The 23488-nt window shown below is 43.2% G+C and overlaps 3 protein-coding genes across 6 annotated transcripts in view; 2 read left to right on the forward strand and 1 right to left on the reverse strand.

Moving 5' to 3' along the window:
- LOC135133048 (beta-1,4-galactosyltransferase 4) overlaps positions 1-14547 on the forward strand; it is a 65668-nt gene extending 51121 nt beyond the window's left edge. For all 3 annotated transcript variants that reach the window (XM_064061298.1, XM_064061299.1, XM_064061297.1), the window contains exons 2-6: positions 10864-11037; positions 12278-12510; positions 12559-12985; positions 13038-13256; positions 13302-14547. In XM_064061298.1, the coding sequence (XP_063917368.1) occupies positions 10907-11037; positions 12278-12510; positions 12559-12985; positions 13038-13256; positions 13302-13434 (1143 nt within the window). In that variant the 5' untranslated portion in view covers positions 10864-10906 and the 3' untranslated portion in view covers positions 13435-14547. The remainder of the gene's footprint in view (positions 1-10863; positions 11038-12277; positions 12511-12558; positions 12986-13037; positions 13257-13301) is intronic.
- A 6187-nt stretch (positions 14548-20734) lies between these two features.
- Positions 20735-22505, forward strand: LOC135133047 (zinc finger protein 267-like). 2 transcript variants are annotated; one of them, XM_064061295.1, is made up of 2 exons: positions 20735-20950; positions 20996-22505. In XM_064061295.1, the coding sequence occupies exons 1-2, from the start codon at positions 20804-20806 to the stop codon at positions 22196-22198; spliced, it is 1350 nt and encodes a 449-aa protein (XP_063917365.1). In that variant the 5' UTR covers positions 20735-20803; the 3' UTR covers positions 22199-22505. The 2 variants fall into 2 exon arrangements, with proteins under 2 accessions (XP_063917365.1, XP_063917366.1); XM_064061296.1 differs by having other exon boundaries at positions 21005-22505.
- Positions 22390-23482, reverse strand: LOC135133050 (uncharacterized). Its single transcript, XM_064061300.1, has 2 exons — positions 23231-23482; positions 22390-23174 (listed from the first exon to the last, which is right to left on the reverse strand). The coding sequence occupies exons 1-2, from the start codon at positions 23255-23257 to the stop codon at positions 22728-22730; spliced, it is 474 nt and encodes a 157-aa protein (XP_063917370.1). The 5' UTR covers positions 23258-23482; the 3' UTR covers positions 22390-22727.
- Between the last annotated feature and the right edge of the window lie 6 nt (positions 23483-23488).

The following is a 23488-nucleotide window of genomic DNA, read 5'->3' on the forward strand; positions in this document are numbered from 1 at the left end:
GATAAACAAGCTCAAACGCCACTTTTGTTCCCGTGGGAGAAAATTATTTTCTCCAATAAAGCTAAATTGGGAAGGATCGCGAAACAAGTTCTAGCACAGGAAAACGTTCTTACCGATCAGCTGCTAGTAGATATGTTTGTAGAGTATCTACTCTCTATGCCAGATATAAAAGGATGGGTTCTGCTCAACTATCCTAACAACTACGAACAAGCAGCTTTACTCGAACAAGCATTAAGCGGAAAACCAGTCCCCAAACAGTATTATGATAAAATACTAAATAAGCAAAGTCTAGAAAGCGTCGGAGTAGATACTCATGAAGACGAAAAAGGTGAAGAAGAAGAAGGAGAAGTAGAAGAAGGAGAAGAAGATGAAGAAGGGCCAGAAATGACCGGTTACAGCAACGACACCCTGGAACAAGACGATGAAACTCTGTCAAGTTCTAAATCTACGTTATCAGGGTCGCTCACGAAAAAATCAAGCGTGAAATACAGCGTATTCAGCGGCGTCACCGTTTTGACCGACTACGATTTAACGCCCCAAGACAAAGTAACCCAACTCCTACCGGATCTTAAAGATATAGTTTACTCTTCTGAAGAAGAAGGCGAAGAAGAAACAGTTCAAGCCGAAAAAAAATCTGCACCTGTGTATGTAACCCTATAAAACCCAAGCCGCAGCCAAGAGCTTCTGATGCCCGAAGACAAACGCCAGATACACTTGGGGCTATAAATGAAGAGGAAATCGGCGATGCCTCAGAAACCGCAGTTGGGGAGTCAGAAATAAAGGTTAACACTCAAGAGCAAGGTTTACCCCAGTCGCTGAGGGAAGAATGTCTGTGTTACGTGTTAAATGTACAACCGGAGGATCCGCTGGCGACAAAAGAAGAGATAACCCAAACAGATATATTAGGTTTGCAACAAGACCTTGGAGACGAACCTTTGCAACGTCCCCTCGCCGAAGATGTCTACGAAGAATGGCGACTATCAAAAATCGTTCCAAATCCTCGCCAGTTGGAAAAAGAAGAGTATTTTACCGCACTTACGGCATTCATTAAGGTAACGCAAAAGAGCGAAGACGACGACGACGAATATGTGATACCTTGTTTTAAAGATTTCGAAAGAGAAGACGGTTTAGAGAAGTTTTATTGCGACCAAGCCTGCTACTACTCGCTGGAGCATGAAGAATTTACTCCGGATACTGTTAAATGCTTGGCGAAAATGGTCGTCGGCGATTATACTTTACCGGCCAAGACGTCCGTCGAGATTTTTGGAGAACATTACAAACAGGCCATGCTCGAAGATGGTGATCATAAAATAACAATGAAAACAAAAAAAGAAAAGAAAGGCAAGAAAGGAAAGAAGAAGGCGAAACCTAGCAGGAGCGGCACCAAACAGAGCAAAGAGAAGGGAAGTAAAACAGGGAAAGGAAGTAAAGAAAAGGAAAGTAAAAGTAAAGGGAGTAAAGGGAAAAAATCCAAAGACAAGGGAACGAAATCTTCTAAGTCGTCAAAAACAAAAGTCGGTGAGGAAGAAGCAATAGGACACGAGGATAAAGAAGTACAGGTTCCAACAATCGAAGAAGTCGAGGAGGAGGAACTTCCGGAACCAAGAGCCGGAGAACCTGATTGGGAATACATAAACCTTCCGATACCAGAAGATGTCGAGTTAGCATTGGCTAGAAGCGAATTTTAATGACCAGTATTGTCCCGTTTTTAGCTAAAACTAGAGAAACGTTGACCGAAGTTATAGCTAGAGAAGACCCAAAGCAGTACTATCTGAGAGAGTTCCAGAAAACTCTCAATCAAATTGACTTATCGCTACGAAACGATCCCAAGACAAAGGAAGAACTTTACTGCAGAATCGACGAGTTTCGCGACAAATTGTTGGGCATTTGTGACACCAAGATGACGGAAACTGAAGAAGAGCGTCGAAACTTCGTCAGGCAGAACTGGATTTTCCGTCAGTTCTGTGACATGACAGACAACTTAGCCGTCGCTTTTCAATTGGAAATCTATAGTCTCGTCGACACCCTCCAATTCCTGTCGAATTACTGCACCGCTGTCATCACCAAATCTCTAAAACAGGGGTACGAATTCCACAAGCAGCTTCTACCGAAGTGCGATTGCAACGACGACAGCAAGAGCGAAACATTCAACAACTTATTCATAAACATGGAAAGCGAAAACAACGAGGAGACGGAATTACACCAAAAGATAGATGTCAACAAAAAAATTGCATTGGCTTTTGTTGAAAGCATGAGACCGCAAAGTGTAAAACCGATCGCGGCGATGAAGAAACTGTTCGAAGCTAAGGGAAAAGAAAAAAAAGAGTAGAAGCCAAAGAAGGGAAAGAAAGGGGAGGGCAAGTTTGAACTGAACGAAGACGTTAAAGAAAACGCCGACAGAATTTTCGAAGAATGGGAATGTGCTCTAAACGGGGAATTCGCTCGACTGGACATACACTTGAACGTTATTAGGAATAAAGCTTTCCACCGTTTCGGCAGCGTCATCGCGTGGATCAAGAAAATTTTTTTAATCATATTCGACGATATTAAGGAGCGATACAAGAACGAGGTCGCTAGCGTTTATAAAGCGTGCCAGTTGTTGCGAGAGTCGGTAGAGAAAGAAGTGATCATTCGTCCAGAACTAACTTTCGAAAACGATCAGTTGGTCGAGATTCAGGTCACTCTTTTCCCGGAGACTTTGGTAATTCGCGAGCTAGATTATTCGGAAGGGACGTTCAAGATAGAACAGCTTGAGCGTATAGTGCGAATTTTGTGCGGTTTAGCTCCGAATGGTTATATCATGAAGAAAACTTTTATGTTGTTGATCCAAGATATACTCTACCAAGACGACATAGAAGAAAAAACTGACACCCCAAAACTGTGGCGAAATTTAACGACTTCCACTCTGAAAGCTCTTTTAAAGAAACTGTTTGACGCCGAAGTATATTTGTACTGGAAGGACTTCATTGTGTGTAACTTGATGATTCCGTTTCCGACTAAAACTGAACTCATGGATATTAGAAATAGATACCAGAAATGTCAAGTTAGCATTGTCTACCTTGTAACACAATTTCGAGCAAAACTACATATAAGAATTTAAAAAATTAAAAAATGTAAATCCTCCAATGAACGCAAAAAACGAAATACAAATTGCATCTCTCACACAAGTCTAGGAGGAGAAACTCCCAGAACCCAGGCCAGAGAAACTCACCGAGCGAGAAATGTCCTTTACGTGACGAATGTAAACATAAGGTATTCTCGTTTTCAACTGCCAAAAAAACTTCGTAATGCGAAAAGATTTTAAATGAAGTTTGCGACAGGAGCAAGTCGAGAATGTTAAGCAGCGTCTGAAAGGCTAATTATTCGCTCTGCAGTGTAAAGCACACATTCAAAGACGCAAACTCCCATTCAACTACATTGAACTAACTAACGCAAATCCATTCAGACCGCCCCGGTTGACGTCGCGAAAAGTAATAAACCACGATCTTAACACTAGTTCAGCGGACTTGTGTCATTCCGAGTGTCTGAATCCTCAACTTTCGTATAATAAAAGACATTCAAAGTCGGACTTTGCAAGCAGGTCGTTACGTATTCCAACAGGCTGCGCCTCATTCCAGCCAAGCTGTTTTCGTCGCTACACAAGAAATTGCCAACTTTAAAAATAATAGAGGGATTATATTTCATATCATAGAAAACAAAGTGAGAATGTTAAGCGGCTTTCCGCCGCCAATTATTCACTCTGGCGTAAAAGACAGCAGATGCGTCCTCAAGAACGAGTTAACGTAAATCCGTCCACGACTGCGCCACGTCGTGAGCTACAACGATTATGTTGGCACTAATTCCAACCAGAACGCCGCCGCCGCTGTTGTGTTTGTTCCACTTTATTTAAAAACCGCCGCCGGACCCTTCGTCACCCAAACTTGTACTTGATTAATCAATTCCGCCCATCGAAAACCCTTCTCTCGTTGCATGTCGGCGTGAAAAAGTTAATTTCGATGATCGATTTGCGGAACGAGGCAAACCAACCGTTAATTAACGAACACAGTTTATTCAAATTACGTATTTGCATACGTCTGTGTCACAATCGCGGAAAGTCGTGCTCGAAGAGGCGCGTTTTTGTCTTGTTTTGTCGTGTTGTTCGTTCGGAAATTAATGAGATGGTGGCCTGAAAGCAATTTCGCATGTAACTGTCATTATCAATGGCAATATGCCTGAGGAAGGCCGAAATAAATGGGTTTTGTGCGAGTGCTTGTACAATAAATGATGCTGGTCAGGGTGGGCGGCGTAATTCTTCCCCCGTCTGAGAGCTGCGGGGGGCGGTTTCAAGTTTCTCGTGTTTGCCAATAAATGCTGATGGGCGCTCGCTCTACTTCTACTAGTACTAGTACTAATACTAATAGTAGCACTAGCGGAGGAAATAGGGTGAAAGGGTCGCTATCTTTTTCGTTTTGGTAATCTACTAATGGTGCGTTTAGAGTGGCAAATCCCATTAGTAGTGCTTTGATTGCCGCAGGGTCAGCTTCGATAAACCGTTTTAGACAAAACTAAGCCATGAATTTTTCTTCATGTTGGATAAACTGATTCATTGACTTAACCTCCAAATCTAGATTTGTCTAAAAACACCCTGAGCGGTATATGCATACTAGACGCTTTCCTGGGCCAATAAAAATTCGATTAAGCCTCGAATGTGGCTGCCTTTTAAAAAAACAAATTACTGTTTCCCGAGTACACAATAGAGTTTGAATAATGCAAAGCTCCTCTTCCTTATTATTCAAAACTGAGATACGAAATGAAAAATTCCATAAACAGAGAGCACGATCGCGGCTTCCACTAGGGATTTTCCCATTGTCAACCGTCGAATAATAAAGACACTAAATAAGCGGTGGGATTCTGACATCCTGCCTGGAATTCGGCGAAGCACCGGCACGGAATTTCGCCCAGGGGCGGACTGGCTAAAGAGAAACAGGACGCACAAATCCAGTCTTGCGCTTCGATTTTTCTTGGTTTTCTTTTAGATCCGCCCCTGCTTTGGCATCGTTTCGTGGAAATTAGGCCGCCATTAGCCGCCTCTCTTTAAAACAGCTACGTATGTTCCATTTGCGAGAGTGAACTTTACATAATACCCGAATGAATCTCCTCGTGGAGCGCTAACGACTACTCTCTCGCTGGGGCGAAAATGTTTGTTGATTTGGCGGAATTCACTCCTCATTGTTTCGCAGAGGAAGCGAATGTTGCGCCGGAAATGACCCGGACTAAACGCCGCCACTTTGTCTGGAATTGTTGGAGGCAGGTTTACATTTTTATCGGGCTTGTTTTAGGGAAGCGGAGCCGAAATTAGGGCAGAGGGAAGTTTGATATCAAGATTTACCCATTCGGGAATTAATTTTAATGAACTAATTAAGTAGGTTGAGGTTTGAGGGGGAGGGCTTCGTTTCGGTTTGGGCTTGTTTATTTCGTGGAGAATTTACTTTCGGGAGGATCACCCCAATTAGGATAAAAAGAAAGTAAACTCGGAGGGAATTTGCATAACGCGGACATAAATCCGGGAATGTTTTGCTTATTTATCAGTCGCTTTTGTGTGGTTGTTTAATCGGGTGGGTTTTATTCGAAGGGTGTTGTGCGAAGAGAACAGCGGATTCTAATTTGTCGGAGTGTCTCGGTGGAGTGACGATGAGGGATTGCGGTTTTTCGGACAGAAAGTCAGACTCTGAATGTACAGATTTTGATGAAGAAAAATACACCAAGAGTCCGAAAGATTCTTTCGCAATCTTGAAGAAAAAGATACCAGGAGCCCTCGAGATTCTTACGTAATCTTAAAGAAAAATATACTAGGAGCCCCTGAGATTCTTTCGCAATTTTGAGGAAAATACAATGGGAGCCCCCGAGATTCTTTCGCAATCTTGAAGAAAAATACACTAGGGACCCTCAGATTCTTTCGCATCTATAAAAAAGATACCAGAAGCCCCTGAGATTCTTTCGCAATCCTGAAGAAAAATACGCAAAGAGCCCCAGAGATTTTTTCGCAGTCTTGAAGAAAAAGACACCAGGAGCCCTCGAGATTTTTACGTAATTTTAAAGAAAAAGACACTAGAAGCCCCTGAGATTCTTTCGCATCGATAAAAAAAGAAACTAGAAGCCGTTGAGATTCTTTCGCAATCTTGAAGAAAAATACACTAGGAGCCCCTGAGATTCTTTCGCAATTTTGAGGAAAAATACAATAGGGACCCCTGAGATTATTTTTCAATTTTGAGGAAAATACAATAGGAGCCTCTGACATTCTTTTGCAAAATTGAAGAACAATACACTAGGAGCCCCCGAGATTCTTTCGCAATCTTGAAGAAAAATACACTAGGGACCCCCAGATTCTTTCGCAATTTTGAGGAAAAATACAATAGGGACCCCTGAGATTATTTTTCAATTTTGAGGAAAATACAATAGGAGCCTCTGACATTCTTTTGCAAAATTGAAGAACAATACACTAGGAGCCCCCGAGATTCTTTCGCAATCTTGAAGAAAAATACACTAGGGACCCCATATTCTTTCGCATCTATAAAAAAGACACCAGAAGCCCTTGAGATTCTTTCGCAATCCTGAAGAAAAATACGCAAAGAGCCCCAGACATTTTTTCGCAATCCTGAAGAAAAAGACACCAGGAGCCCTCGAGATCCTTACGTAATTTTAAAGAAAAAGACACTAGAAGTCCCTGAGATACTTTCGCATCTATAAAAAAAGAGACTAGAAGTCCTTGAGATTCTTTCGCAATCTTGAAGAAAAATACACTAGGGGTCCCCGAGATTCTTTCGTATCTATAAAAAAAAAAAACACTCGGACCCTCTGAGATTCTTTCGCAATCTTGATGAAAAAGACACGAGGAGCCCTCGAGATTCTTCCGTAATCTTAAAGAAAAATACATTAAGCAGGAGCCCCTGAGATTCTTTCGCAATTTTGAGGAAAAATACAGTAGGAGCCCCTGAGATTCTTTTGCAGAATTGAAGCACAATACACTAGGAACCCCCGAGATTCTTTCGCAATCTTTAAGAAAAATACACTAGGGACCCCCAGATTCTTTCGCATCTATAAAAAAGACACCAGAAGCCCTTGAGATTCTTTCGCAATCCTGAAGAAAAATACCTACGCTAAGAGCCCCAGAGATTTTTTCGCAATCTTGAAGAAAAAGACACCAGGAGCCCTCAAGATTCTTACGTAATTTTAAAGAAAAAGACACTAGAAGCCCCTGAGATTCTTTCGCATCTATAAAAAAAGAGACTAGAAGCCCTTGCGATTCTTTCGCAATCTTGAAGAAAAATACACTTGGAGCCCCTGAGATTCTTTCGCAATTTTGAGGAAAAATACAATAGGGACCCCTGAGATTCTTTTGCAATTTTGAGGAAAATACGATAGGAGCACCTGAGATTCTTTTGCAAAATTGAAGAACAATACACTAGGAGCCCCGAGATTCTTTCGCAATCTTTACGAAAAATACACTAGGGACCCCCAGATTCTTTCGCATCTATAAAAAAGATACCAGAAGCCCCTGAGATTCTTTCACAATCCTGAACAAAAATACGCTAAGAGCCCCAGAGATTTTTTCGCAATCTTGAAGAAAAAGACACCAGGAGCCCTCGAGATTCTTACGTAATTTTAAAGAAAAAGACATTTGAAGCCCCTGAGATTCTTTCGCATCTATAAAAAAAGAGACTAAAAGCCCTTGAGATTCTTTCGCAATCTTGAAGAAAAATACACTAGGAGCCCCTGAGATTCTTTCGCGATATTGAGGAAAAATACAATAGGGACCCCTGAGATTCTTTTGCAAATTTGAGGAAAATACAATAGGAGCCCCTGAGATTCTTTTGCAAAATTGAAGAACAATACACTAGGGGCCCCCCAGATTCTTTCGCATCTATAAAAAAGACACCAGAAGCCCCTGAGATTCTTTCGCAATCCTGAAGAAAAATACGCAAAGAATCCGAGAGATTTTTTCGCAATCTTGAAGAAAAAGACACCAGGAGCCCTCGAGATTCTTACGTAATTTTAAAGAAAAAGATACTAGGAGCCCCTGAGATTCTTTCGCATCTATAAAAAAGAGACTAGAAGCCCTTGAGATTCTTTCGCAATCTTGAAGAAAAATACGCAAAGAGCCCCAGAGATTTTTTCGCAATCTTGAAGAAAAAGACACCAGGAGCCCTCAAGATTCTTACGTAATTTTAAAGAAAAAGACACTAGAAGCCCCTGAGATTCTTTCGCAGCTATAAAAAAAGAGACTAGAAGCCCTTGAGGTTCTTTCGCAATATTGAAGAAAAATACACTTGGAGCCCCTGAGATTCTTTCGCAATTTTGAGGAAAAATACAATAGGGACCCCTGAGATTCTTTTTCAATTTTGAGGAAAATACAATAGGAGCCTCTGACATTCTTTTGCAAAATTGAAGAACAATACACTAGGAGCCCCCGAGATTCTTTCGCAATCTTGAAGAAAAATACACTAGGAGCCCCTGAGATTCTTTCGCGATTTTGAGGAAAAATACAATAGGGACCCCTGAGATTCTTTTGCAAATTTGAGGAAAATACAATAAGAGCCCCTGAGATTTTTTGCAAAATTGAAGAAAAATACACTAGGGGCCTCCGAGATTCTTTCGCATCTATAAAAAAGACACCAGAAGCCCCTGAGATTCTTTCACAATCCTAAAGAAAAATACGCCAAGGACCCTAGAGATTTTTTCGCAATCTTGAAGAAAAATACACTAGGAGCCCCCGAGATTCTTTAGCAATCCATAAAAAAGACACTAAGGGTCCCCGAGATTCTTATGCAACCTTAAAGAAAAAGACACTCGAAGCCCCCGAGATTCTTACGCAATCGTAAAGAAAGACACTAGGAGCCCTTGAGATTCTTACGTATCCATAAATAAAAGACACTAGCGCTTCCTGAGATTCTAGCTTAATCTTAAAGAAAAAGACACTAGAACCCCCCGAGATTTCAACAGAACTTCCCTCGTCTCTAAACTACAGTCGATCAAATGCAGTGTTCATAACTTTGAGGATTTTATTTTTTTGTGATGATCGCTATGAGCTGAAGAAGCATCGTATGCATATGCTTCTAGTGAGTTTTTCTATATAAAAAAATGTTTCATGACGTCATCAACATTTAAAAAACAAAGTGGTCCCGCCCACCCACCCGGTTTCTTTTTGATCACTCATTTTATTGGACGAAAAGTGGATTTTATGTTGATAGACAGTTGCATCTAGACACCAAAGAGTAAAATTAATCCTACCCACCTCCAGTTTTGAATTGCATTGGCTTATTTTATTTACTCGGAGATGAAGATTGAATTTTAATTTGTTAAGTGGTCCGATTTACGTTTAAAAAAATCAACGTGGCCCCGCCCACCCACCCGTTTTCTTTTTGGTCACTCATTTCATAGATTCTCTCAAATCGGGTGTTCGTCAAAATTAATCTTCTCGATAATTATAGAAAAATCTCGGTTTTCGAAGCTGTCGACGATATCGAAAAGATTCCACCACTCAAGTATTCTTCGTACAAAAACAGAGAACAACTGTTTCAAAATCTGGCCAACTGCGACAAAATAAAGTACAACAATTTAGAACCCTTGAAGATCAAGAAGAGGTTGACGACGACCGAACAGTACGCGTCCGATACAAGAATTTCTTCATCGTCTGTAGAAGACGAAGACGAAGAAGAGGATGAAGACGCTCTAGTTTTGAATTTGGTGACGACGATCCTTTACAATAAAATAGAAAAAGGGGCTGAATCGCCTGAAGAACAGTCCATAGAAGTGACCCGACGAGTAATTAGTTCGAACGAACCCAAGTCAGCCCAAGCATGAATTATAGTCATTGTAAGAAGCAAAAGTTAAATTAGAACGTTCGCCTCAAACTGCTCACCACAAACGACCCACTTGGATCCAATTAACGTAAACTTTCCTTAATTAATTACACCAGGCCTACTACATTGAAATAGTAGTGTTTCGTCGACAATAATTAATCTCACATATGTATGTTGGCAGAGTCCTCTTCTGTTACGTAAATGTTTTCCGAGCGCCTACATATGTACACATAACCTATTATTTGATCGAGCGTGGGCGAACACATATTTGATGAACCGATTCCGAATTTACTACAAACAAACGTACGAACTCTGATGCCAATTTGCTACTCAAACTTTATCCACAACGTTCGCTTCTATCTCAATAAACACATAACTAATTTAAAGTTTGCGTAGGTTATCACTAGTGCATATGCAATCGCAGAGTGTGTATTTCTCCGAAGTCTCCCCTTGTAGCCTTGGCGGTAATAACATTGATAATATTCTTCGCTAACTGTAGATAAAATGATAACGCAAACGTTGGATTTGAAATTGCAAATTTTTTTCACCTGGACTTAGTCGAAGTGAATTCAACCCGTTGTCGGCAGTCTGCGCAATCAGTTCAGTTAAGGTTTTAACCTTCTGCCCCAGCATTTCAACTCCTGGCGGTAATTATAACAAACTCCGATATCTTCATTCCACGGACATTCAGTAATTGCACCTTAACAACGCTAAGCGCTAATAAAGCTTTATCGCCTTCCTGGGAGCACTATTAGGCGTAAAATATTTCCTCCTCCTCCTCTTCAAGCCCGCTCCCTAAGCAATATTTATTATAACCGAGCTAAAACTCAAAAAATATCATCCCCGTCCACCTAACCTCAACTCAATCACTCCTTCCTCGCGCCGCCGGCCCACGCAACCCTTCCCCGGCAGCCCTTGCGGTTTTTAATGAAATTGTTGCCTCTTCCAAGATTTGATTAGGCGCGATGTCGGTCTGTTTAATCGAGTTCTCTCGCCCCTTTCACGACTTGGTTCTTTGTTCCAGAGCGGCGATGATTTGTCCCATCCAAACAAGGTAAGGGTGGGTGATGCCCGGCTGGTACAGCTCAGGCACCCTCTACAAGGGGTTGTTCTTCCTGGTGCTCATCCTCCTCGCCCTCGAATACCTCTTCGGATCGATCACCGAGACCAAGCACTTCTTCGTCTTCAACGCGACCAGGTAACACACTCCTCCATGTTGATTTTGTGTGCAGAAAATTACCGGCTGCCGGCTGTTTCTGCTACGTTAATGAAAAGTAAATTATCCGTTTTAAAACGGTCCGGATAACTTTTTGTCCTTTGATCTTTTTGTCGGAATTCGCTTTTTTAAATTAAGAGAAACCCGCAGAATTCAGACGCAGGGAGGTTTGTTGATTTTGCCAAGTGGGGATGGGATTGTTGTGTTTGCTATCGCGTCTGCGATGCTTCGTTATTTATGTTCGTATTAGGATGGTAAAGGTGGACCATAAATTTAATATTACGGACGACCACGGCGTGGATGGATATAATTTTCGTTTACGGGGCTCCTGAATTATAAATAGGACGCAGAAGTGCAAACCGCGTTCGCATAATTTAAATTTGGCGCGTAGCGTGACGTCAGCGGCATTTTTATTCTACTCGCCTGTTCGAATCAAGCGGAAATCGGGTTATGGGGATTAATTCCGACATGTTTGTCATATTTCGGTATTAGCGTCGATCGTATTTGCCAAGCAACGCGATTGATCCATTTCGCGGCTGACAAAGCACGTAATAACGTCAATGTGCCATAATTACAAATATAAAAAATGCAAAACTAATCTCCGAATCGATACATGCGTGCCAGCTTTTCGCATCCAATTTATCAGATAATTATCAGATTTAAAGGTAAACGACATCCCAACCGCAGCGTGACCTTTCCGGCTTGAACAAAATTGGAAACATCAAATTATACACCGAAGATTAACTCTCAAGACCTCTGCACGCACAATATAATTACGGTCGATTATCTGAGCGAAGTTAGCTGCAGGCGACCGATGCAAATAACACTTCCTCGCACGATTATTGTTTTTGCGCGGACGACACTTTTTGCGATAATTGCGTTCTTCGCGGAACAAAGGCACGAGTCGTCGACTCCGACACCAGCCACATTAACGACTGTTAAATTTTATCCATTAGTGTACAAATTCGGAATGCGTCCCGAAAATTTACCCTTAAAGCTAATAATGGGGGCAAATAATTGGGACCGAGTCTGCATAAACTTTGCAAACTTTCGCAATTTAACTTTCGCCATATCTCATGGCCTCGCGACGTATTCACGTCGGGGAGTGGCTCGGATTAATAAGGTTGCGATCGTGTCCCGATATGGCTAAGTACATCATTTATAATTTTAAATTTGGCGCCTTTTAGCCCGACTCAGGGAGTGATTCGTATCGTATCCCCAGGTTGCCTCACGCGGAACGCTTGATCCAGCACAGCCCCCTCGTCTCTAGCTTTCGCCTCAAACCCAAAGCGATGGTCACAAACTCCACTAAGTCCTCGTTCGTCCTCAACATCACCGAAGTCCCGTCGAACAACTCGTCGGAGTCCCTCTTGGAGGCCAGTCCCGACACGGAATCCACCAAGAACGTCAACACCACGGTCGTGCCGCTGTGTCCCGACGTGTCATCCAACTTACGTAAGTCCGCCACAGTGGTAATAATAACAATAATGATGGTAATGATAGGCGGCCGAATCGAAGTCCTCAAGACTCCAGTCCCCACCGTGCTCGAGCTCGAGAAGCGCTTCTCCTGGTTGAAAATCGGCGGGCATTGGGCACCCGAGACCTGCAGAGTCCCGAAGAGCGTCGCCCTCATCATCCCCTTTCGGTGTCGCGGGGAACACTTGCTGCTGTTCCTGCAGCACATGCACCCGTTTCTGAAGCGGCAGCAACTCGACTACACCATCTACATCGTGGAGCAGGACGGCGACGGGCCGTTCAACCGCGCCATGCTCATGAACGTGGGTTTCAAGGAGGCGCTCAAGATCCGGAGTTACGACTGCTTCATTTTCCACGACATCGATCTCCTGCCCGAGGACGACCGCAACTTGTACACGTGTCCGCCTGGGCAGCCGCGGCACATGAGCGTCGCCGTGGATATCTTCAAGTATAGGTATTGTCAGGGTGCGGGGTGGCGTGGTTCGAGTGTGATTGGTGGTTTGTAGGTTGCCGTATCCGGCGATCTTCGGGGGAGTGTCGGCCATAAACCGGGAGCACTTCGAGGTATTGAACGGGTTCTCGAACTCGTTCTGGGGCTGGGGCGGCGAGGACGACGACATGTCGAATAGAATAAGATATCACAACTTGTATATTTCACGGTATCCATTGACAATAGCGCGATATACGATGCTGACGCACAAGAAAGACAAGCCGAGTCCGAATAGGTGAGTAGGGATTTGGTTTGGCTAGTGGTGAGGGTCTGGTTGCAGGTACGACGTGCTGAAGCAGGGGCCGAAGCGGTTCGATAAAGACGGACTCAACAGTTTAGAGTATAGGATAATCCGGAGTAAGCGGAATTTGTTGTACACTTGGTTCTTGGTGGGGCTGGATGCGCCCAGGTGATGAAGCTACCTGTCCTTTTTGCGTTGGTTCGGTTGAGTTGGCGTTTGGTGTACTTAGATGTTCCTTTACTGTATAGTTACGCAGATTTATTTATTTATGGTTTTTCGCGAGACGACACATCGAGAGACTCGTCTGATAATATTAAAGTGATAATAGCATAATTAAATTTTAACATTCCACCCGTCGTTCGACCGAGTCGAGGAATTTTAATTCTCTCTAGTCACATTCCATCGATATTCCAGGTATTCATATTTTTCGCCGCTTAAATATAAGACCGCGTTTATTTATTCAAGTACGAACCGAAGCGCATTGAGTCTTCCACGGAATTTTGTCTTTGATCTGTTCACGTCTTATATTTAAGCAGTTGGGTGGTGATTTTAAAGTAGAATTTATAAAGAGTCGAAATAACGACAACTATAAAAGCCCTTTATATAAAATAAAACAAACATGAATAATCTAACGAGTGAGATTTTTAGAAGATAGAGTAGGTGCCAAAAGTACCAATTATCCTATTTTCGCGAATCTCGTTACTTAAGTTTAGGCCTACCTATCTGATTTATCGTTATTGAGATTTTGTGGCTGTGAATCCCTCCTGTTCTTTTCAAACTTTGCAATCTATTGTGTAGCGCGGAAGGTGTTTTGTTCCACTTTCGACTCAACTCACAATATTGGAAACACCTTTCGTTCGTCTGGACTAGAATAAGTCATATCCTGTAGGAATACATACGTAACTACCCGCTTCGAAAGTTCGACTTTAAATGTTCTCCTATGGACCGTATTTTATGATACGCAAGTTGAGGTTCTCAGATACTTATAATGATATTAATTCGACAGAACTAGTGTTAATTAAGGTCATAGTTGATTTCTTTCCGCGAAGTCAACTGGCGCAGTCGTAAACGGATTTGCGCCGGTTCGTTCGGTCAGAGTTCGCGTTACACTGCCGAGCGAATAAATTGAAAAACCGCTTGTTTCCAATCTAAAACTTTGTTTCAACTCTTTTCTCATTACTCACTTCTTTTTGTCAATTGAAAACGAGAATATATTTTGACTGTATGTATATATTTTTATGTATAGGTAAAACCAATGTGATATAAAATAAAAGATTTTTATTAATCGTCTCTTATTTAAAGTTCGCTTTGTTTCTCGAGATTCGTCCCAGATCCGAAGGACTGCCCGCTCACTTCCTCCTCCTCTTCCTTCTCCCCCTCTTCGGGCGGGTCTTCCAAAATGTGTTTGACGATTCGGACCGGATTGTGAGCCAAGAACTTATTCGTGCTCTGAAGAAGCTCTCTCAGTTTCTCGTTGTTGAGAAACTGGTGCGCTAGGACGACGTTATGAAATTGCTCGTTTCTGCATTCTTCGTAGATTTCCACAACTCGCTCTTTGAAACTCGGAGACGGGAGAAACTCGACTTTGGAATTCCAACCCACGGTCGCCTCTACGATGATCTGCACAAGGTACAGAGGCAGAAAGTAGCACAACTGGGTGTTATCTGCAGCTTCAAACCCGATCCGCGCATACGAGAACTTTCGTTCCGAAACAATCTTTCCTTCGGATAACTGACTGTGCGCCGATTTGGTTTGAGAACCGATTGTCGCTCTCAGGATGCCAGAGTATCGAAAATTAGGTGTTGTTTCTACTTCCTCCAAAGAGAAACCCTCAGGACCGTCAACTTGGTCTATGATTTTATCGATTAACAGACTGATGGTCCTCTTGGCTAACTCTGTCGTTTCTTCGTGCTCTTTCAATTGTTGCTCGAACAACATTCTGCTTTCTAAAGTTTCTTCGACGAATTTCTTCCCCACTTCTTCGTCGTTACAGATGAATTTGCCCAAAGACAGTTCCAAAGCCTTGACGAAACCCAGAACTGGATCTTTATCTTTACAAAAGTCTAACAACATCGCCGTGTAATTCAAATTGTTTTCGTCCGTCTGGTACATTCTAAAAATTATGGACCTGAGTCGATCTCTCACATCTTCGCGATCGTCAAAGCTAAAAGTGATCGAATTGAAATTGTCGCGCGTCACGCGTTCCGTCAAATCAGGGTCGAATTGTCTAAACTGATTTCTAATATCCATGAGTTCAGTTTTAGTCGGAAACGGAATCATCAAGTTACACACAATGAAGTCCTTCCAGTACACATATACTTCGACGTCGAACAGTTTCTTTAAAAGAGCTTTCAGAGTGGAAGTCGTTAAATTTCGCCACAGTTTTGGAGTATCAGTTTCTTCTTCTATGTCGTCTTGGTAGAGTATATCTTGGATCAACAACATAAAAGTTTTCTTCATGATATAACCATTCGGAGCTAAATCGCACAAAATTCGCACTATACGCTCAAGCTGCTCTATCTTGAACGTCCCTTCCGAATCATCTAGCTCGGGAATTACCAAAGTCTCCGGGAAAAGAGTGACCTGAATCTCGACCAACTGATCGTTTTCGAAAGTTAGTTCTGGACGAATGATCACTTCTTTCTCTACCGACTCTCGCAACAACTGGCACGCTTTATAAACGCTAGCGACCTCGTTCTCGTATCGCTCCTTAATATCGTCGAACATGATTAAAAAAATTTTCTTGATCCACGCGATGACACTGCCGAAACGGTGGAAAGCTTTATTCCTAATAACGTTCAAGCGTATGTCCAGTCGAGCGAATTCCCCGTTTAGAGCACATTCCCACTCTTCGAAAATTCTGTCGGCGTTTTCTTTAACGTCTTCGTCTAGTTCAAACTTGCCCTCCCCTTTCTTTCCCTTCTTTGGCTTCTTCTCTTTTTTTCCTTTTCCCTTAGCTTCGAACAGTTTCTTCATCGCCGCGATCGGTTTTACACTTAGCGGTCTCATGCTTTCAACAAAAGCCAAAGCAATGTTTTTGTTCACATCTATCTTTTGGTGAAATTCCGTCTCCTCGTTGTTTTCGCTCTCCATGTTTATGAATAGGTTGTTGAATGTTTCGCTCTTGCTGTCGTCGTTGCAATCGCACCTCGGTAGAAGTTCCTTGTGGAATTCGTACCCCTGTTTTAGAGATTTGGTGATGACAGCGGTGTAGTAATCCGACAGGAATTGGAGGGTGTCGACGAGACGATCGATTTCCAATTGAAAAGCGACGGTTAAGTTATCTACCATGTCACAGAACTGACGGAAAAGCCAGTTCTGCCTGACGAAGTTTCGACGCTCTTCTTCAGTTTCCGTCATCTTGGTGTCACAAATGCCCAACAATTTGTCGCGAAACTCGTCGATTCTGCAGTAAAGTTCTTCCTTTGTCTTGGGATCGTTTCGTAGCGATAAGTCAATTTGATTGAGAGTTTTCTGGAACTCTCTCAGATAGTACTGTTTTGGGTCTTCTCTCGCTATAACTTCTGTCAACGTTTCTCTAGTTTTAGCTAAAAACGGGACAATACTGCCCAATAAAATTCGCTTCTTGTAGAACAATTCTTTAAAATTCTGTACGTAGTTTTGCTCGAAATTGTCCCACAAGTTACCCAATGCTAACTCGACATCTTCTGGTATCGGAAGGTTTATGTATTCCCAATCAGGTTCTCCGGCTCTTGGTTCCGGAAGTTCCTCCTCCTCGACTTCTTCGATTGTTGGAACCTGTACTTCTTTATCCTCGTGTCCTATTGCTTCTTCTTCACCGACTTTTGTTTTTGACGACTTGGAAGATTTAGATTTTTTCCCTTTACTCCCTTTACTTTCCTTTCCTTTACTTTCTTTCCCTTTTTTACTTCCCTTCTCTTTGCTTTGTTTGGTGTCGCTCTTGCTAGGTTTCGCCTTCTTCTTTCCTTTCTTGCCTTTCTTTTCTTTTTTTGTTTTCATTGTTATTTTATGATCACCATCTTCGAGCATGGCCTGTTTGTAATGTTCTCCAAAAATCTCGACGGACGTCTTGACCGGTAAAGTATAATCGCCGACGACCATTTTCGCCAAGCATTTAACAGTATCCGGAGTAAATTCTTCATACTCCAGCGAGTAGTAGCAGCCTTGATCGCAATAAAACTTCTCTAAACCGTCTTTTCTTTCGAAGTCTTTAAAACAAGGTATCACATATTCTTCGTCGTCGTCTTCGCTCTTTTGCGTTATCTTAATGAATGCCGTAAGTACGGTAAAATACTCTTCTTTTTCCAACGGGCGGGGATTTGGAACGATTTTTGATAGTCGCCATTCTTCGTAGACATCTTCGGCGAGGGGACGTTGCAAAGGTTCATCTCCAAGGTCTTGTTCCAAACCTAATATATCTGTTTGGGTTATCTCTTCTTTTGTCGCCAGCAGATCCTCCGGTTGCACGTTTAACACGTAACACAGACATTCTTCCCTCAGCGACTGGGGTAAACCTTGCTCTTGACTGTTAACCTTTATTTCTGAATCCCCAACTGCGGTTTCTGAGGCATCGCCGATTTCCTCTTCATTTATAGCCCCAAGTGTATCTTGCGTTTGTCTTCGGGCATCAGAAGCTCTTGGCTGCGGCTTGGGTTTTACAGGGTTACATACACAGGTGCAGATTTTTTTTTCGGATTGAACTGTTTCTTCTTCGCCTTCTTCTTCAGAAGAGTAAACTATATCTTTAAGATCCGGTAGGAGTTGGGTTACTTTGTCTTGGGGCGTTAAATCGTAGTCGGTCAAAACGGTGACGGTGCTGAATACGCTGTATTTCACGCTTGATGTTTTCGTGAGCGGCCCGGATAACGTAGATTTAGAACTTGATGCGGTTTCATCGTCTTGTTCCAGGGTCTCGTTGCTGTAACCGGTCATTTCTGGCCATTCTTCATCTTCTCCTTCTTCTACTTCTCCTTCTTCTTCTTCACGTTTTTCGTCGTCATGAGTATCTACTCCGACGCTTTCTAGACTTTGCTTATTTAGTATTTTATCATAATACTGTTTGGGGACTGGTTTTCCGCTTAATGCTTGTTCGAGTAAAGCTGCTTGTTCGTAGTTGTTAGGATAGTTGAGCAGAAGCCATCCTTTTATATCTGGCATAGAGAGTAGATACTCTACAAACATATCTACTAGCAGCTGATCGGTAAGAACGTTTTCCTGTGCTAGAACTTGTTTCGCGATCCTTCCCAGTTTAGCTTTATTGGAGAAAATAATTTTCTCCCACGGGAACAAACGTGGCGTTTGAGCTTGTTTATCTTCGAAAGTGAGTACAGGAACCTTCGTCTTACTGGCGTCCTTTTTATCTTTTTTCTTGTCCTTCTTCGAACCTTTCTCTTTTTTGCCCTTCTTGTCTTTTTTTTCCTTCTTCCCTCCTTTACCTTTCCCTTCCTCTTTTCCTTTTGGTGTTAGTTGTTTTAAATTCATCTCGTCTTCGGGGAAGGGATCGTCGAACTCTGTCTTCAATTCAGCGTCGTAGGCTTTTATACAAAAGTCCGTTGCATCTTCCATCTGTATGACTTTGATATTTCTGATATTTAGTAGACGTTTCAAGCAATCGATTCTTTTTGGGTCGGTCACGTCGTTAGCACAGACCGCGACCTCTATCTCTTGCGACAGCTCGGGTTTTACGGGAATTTGTAGAGGATACTTTTTCAAGAGAAGTTTGTGCACCGCGAATCCCAAACAGTTCATCCCGAGCTCCATTAACGGCATCGACTCCTCAAAACCCTCTTCGATCGTCCAGACGTTCCTAAAGTGGACGTAATCGTCAAAATCTTGAGAATCCAAGACGTCTTGGCGCTTAATCTCTTTTCTGTAAATCTCTTCCAGTTCTTCGGTGACGTCTTCGGGAGGTGGTTTCTTGATTTCGGCCGGAGCGATCATATCGAAAATCGGCTGTTCGTTAATAAACAACGTGGCCCATTCCTTCAGAGTGTATTTATTGGGCTCCACTCCATATAGCTTTTTGTATTCGTCTGATTTAAGGGCTAGGTCAACGATATCATCCAACGCTTGCTTGCAAATTGTTTCGTGCTTCAAAGCCTTCAGCCTCAAATGTTCCGCATACAGCTTCTGATGTTCGGCGATCAACGCCATTCGTTCTTCGTGAAACTTCATCCTCTCTTCCAGAGCTTCTTCAAACAGTCTTCGCACGAACTCTTCGTCCCTCTTCTTTCGATCGATCTCATCTTGCTTCTTCCGATTCTCAATCATAAATTCTTTCTCTCTGCGAATTTCGAGAAGCTTCTCTGCGATTTCCTTCTCGTGCTCCGACTGCTTGAGCAACATGTTACAAACCAGTTTATCCAAGTTGTCCTCTTCCATTTCGTCGATCTTCTTCCACACTTCTTGCATGAATTCGTGCTGGAGCTCTAACCGAAACGCGTTCTTTTCGGCTCTCTGCTTTCCCCTCTCTTTAATTTGTCTCATGATTTTCTTCGCTTCGTTCTTGCTTGGCACGAACGGTTTCATCGCCAAAGCTTCTCTCTGCTGCAGGACCAACTCTTCGTACGTATAGTCGCGCTTAGCGCGTTCCAACAAACGCAAAGACCCTTCAACAAGCTCCTTTTTTTCCGCTTGCTCCAGTTCTTCGACTTTCTTCGACTCCACATACGTGTGGTACTGCGATCTGGACTGGGCGTACTTCAACATAAGCGCTGCCATGTGGTCCCTCTCCCAATTGATGACGTCCCACTGCTTCATCAAAGGCTCGCACAACGGGTTCACTTCGAACAAATCCGTGGGGAGCTTTTTCGGCACTTTTTCGATCTTAAATCCGTGCCTCTTGGGACGATAAATCGTCCCTCTGCGATTGTCTAACTTCATGTAAAGCTCGTAGAATATCGAAGTCGAAGCGGAATTGTCACCGAAAGTGATCTCCTCTATTTCCTCCGGCGAGAGGTCGAAGTTGATGCGTTGCAACCACTGTCTGATATGCTTGGAATAGTTTTCGGCCATCACTTGCGGATCTTTGGATTCCACGACCTGATTTTGCTCGTCATCGGTGATAACCCCATAGTGGTTCAAAATTCGCGCCATGAGAGTCCCGTCTTTCGTCGCCTCGAAAAAATAAGCCGGACTCACAGAAAAGGTGAGCTGGAGGCGTTGGTTTAACCATTTTCGGATTACTTCGAGCAACATTTTGAGCGAGAATAATTGTCACTTGTGTTTAAATAACGCGGCGAAAAAGTGAGGTTAGGGCAGAGGGTAATCGCCATCAAAGCCTTTATTACCGTAATTAAAACATCGAACGAGAATAGAACAACGATTCATGAATAAATAACATTTAAGTGTTTTACAATTCATTTTTAAGGCACGCATACGAGTTTTCAAGAAGTGAGGTTATGTAATCTTTGGTGTAAAAATCGTCATTTACGTGAAATAAACGCATTTTAATAAATCTCCTGCTACTCATTTCGACCACGTCCATACCTTTTGTCCGTTCTTGTTCTCTCTACAACCCCCCAAATATTTAATTTATCCGGCTGTCATAAAGTGAGGTTATGTCCACTTACGCAAACACAACAATGCAATGGAACCAAAACATGTGTCGAATCTGCGGCCAAATCAACGAAACCTGTCACCTCATCTTCAGCAAGAACCCCCCGACCGACATCGAAGACAAAATCAAAAAATGCCTGAAACTAGAGGTATGCAGAAAGTGAGGTTATGTCACTCTATAACAACAAAAACAGCTTTTTAAGGACGACTACAAACCGAAGCAAGTATGCAACCCCTGTTTGTTGAAGCTCGACGACTTCTACCAGTTCTTGACCATCTGTCACGCCACTGATCAGAAATTCGAGTCGATTTTGATGAACCGACAGGATTGGGGCAACGACACGATTCTGGACTACACGCAGCAGAAAATGAGCGTTATTGTGACCGCAAAACCGACTTTGGAGCAACTGGATTGTAACGAAATCGATTTGTATAAAGAATCGGTGCTCCCGCTGGAGAATTGCTCGATAAACGAGCACGAGATGCTGGAAATTGTAGAAAACGCGAGTTACACGAACTTGCAGGAGAATTTAGATTATTTGAATGGGGGTTACGGGATGAAGAAGTACGGGGATTTTTATCAAGAGTCGACGGTTTTGCGGCACTCGTCGAACTACCAGTCGCAGGATTCGTGTTCGTCGAACGTTGCGATTAACTATAGTTGCCAGAACGTCAATCCTGATTTGTACCAGAACCCTGACTTGAACTACACGAATGTCGGGCTTGACTACTCTAATTACAGCGCGCGAGAAAATATAGAACCTTTTGCGACTACGTACGTAGAAAAACAGACGGAACGTCGCGTGGATAAAGTTTTTCCGTGCCCCCATTGCGACAAGAAGTTCAAACGTAGAGTCACCCTTAATGCGCATATCGCGGTTCATACGAAAATTCGCCCCTATGTTTGTGACGTCTGTAAGAAGACTTATGCCACTAAGTGTGACTTAACCAATCACCAAAAAATTCACACGGACCGCAACAAGTGTAAATTTTGCTCGAGCTCGTTTCCGGCTCCGAGTAAATTACAGAGACACCTGCGGACCCACACTAAAGACAAGCCCTTCGTGTGCGATTTCAAAAATTGTGGGAAATCGTTCTCTGATAAGAGGAATCTTGATGGACATAAGGCTCTTCATTCCAACGAGTTTAATTTTAGTTGTAAGGAGTGTGGAAAGGCGTTCCGGACGAAGAATAGGTTGAAACAACACGGGAAGTCGCATATGGTGTCCACGCCCTATGTTTGTGAGATTTGTTCAAAGGCTTATAAGTACAAGTCGACGTTGATTTTTCACTTGAAGAAACACAACGGGTATTATTGCCCCCATTGCGAGAAGAATTGTGAGAAGGCGGTTAAGTTGATAAGACACAAGAGGGTGTGCGGAAGCAGGCCGAAATGAAGGGGGCTGTCGCGATTTAAACAAGGTTATAGAGTTTTTGTTGATTTTAGAAGTTTGAGGGTCACCCGCTTTCGTACTTTTTTACTTTTTCTAGCCATTGTAACTACTGTAGGTACAAGTTTTGACCGGATTTGGGGCCCGAGATTGTCAACAGCGTCAGGATTAAACTTCTGGGTTGTAAATGGGGCGAATAAATTGAGGAATCTTTATTTCTGTCCATAATCCACAGTTATTACAACAAATGATAGTCAATTTAATAAATAACGTCGCTTACGAATTACAAATACTAGATTTCAGTCCCTCGTCTCGAGTGTCTTTGGCTCACACCATACATTGTGCACCAATTACATCCAAAAGAAAAAACCAAAACAAACGCGCTTACAATCCTACCCTAACCTAAAAAAAAAAACCGCAACTGAGGTACCTGACGCACTTACAACGAACACAGCGCAATTCGGCCCCCGACCCCCGAAAAAAAGACAAGGCAGTGACAGTGCACAGTTTAGCTGATGTGTCATAACAGTCGCAGTCACTCTACAACCTTCAAGTTCTGTATACAATTCGAAACCACCTCCACCTCCTGAATGTTGATGTTCTGCAAATCCACCTCGGCGTTGCACTCCGCCACGATGCTCTCGAGCGACTTGGCCTTCTTCAGCTGGGCCAGATCCACTGAGTTCTCGATCACTTCGTCCACCACAGCCTTCACCATCCCGGCGTCCTCGCCGTCGTTGTTCTCGGAGCGCGTGCGGTGCCGCTTCACCGCGTAGGGTTTGTAGCGCACGTGGGGCGTGAGCGGGCGCACCCTGAAACCTATCGACACGTTACTGACGTATCGGGTGTTGATGCGGACCATGTTCAAGTAGGATTTCCGCCGGGCCTCCTTGAGGTACTCCCGGCGGGAGTTCGTGCTGGTGGCGAGCATCCCCAGCCGCTGCAGAGCCATGTCCAGGCCGTCGAGGCAGGGGGACGGCAACTGAAATCACGTTTGCGGGGTTATAATCGCGAATGGGTGGAGGGGGTTGGTTTTACCTCGATTTCCACGTCCTCGGACTGCATTTTTCACTTGGGGGCGCAAGGTGGCGGATTTTTTCTGTTTACATACGTTTGTGTGTCGAAATTCGATCCGCCAGCTGTGAAATGTCAAATGACCAAAACATGGCACGAGGGAGAGGGAAGATGGCGCTGGGGAGAGTGGGAGAGAGACCGGAGGGCGTCAGGTGGAGTGGATGATGTATGGGTCGCTGGGATCGGGGGCAGGATGACAAGCGGGATCACGTGGTCGAAGGG

Source organism: Zophobas morio, unplaced genomic scaffold, assembly GCF_036711695.1.
Source record: "Zophobas morio isolate AGI-343-1 ecotype UQ-CSIRO unplaced genomic scaffold, CSIRO_AGI_Zmor_V1 ptg000021l, whole genome shotgun sequence".
Classification (NCBI taxonomy): Eukaryota; Metazoa; Arthropoda; class Insecta; order Coleoptera; family Tenebrionidae; genus Zophobas; species Zophobas morio.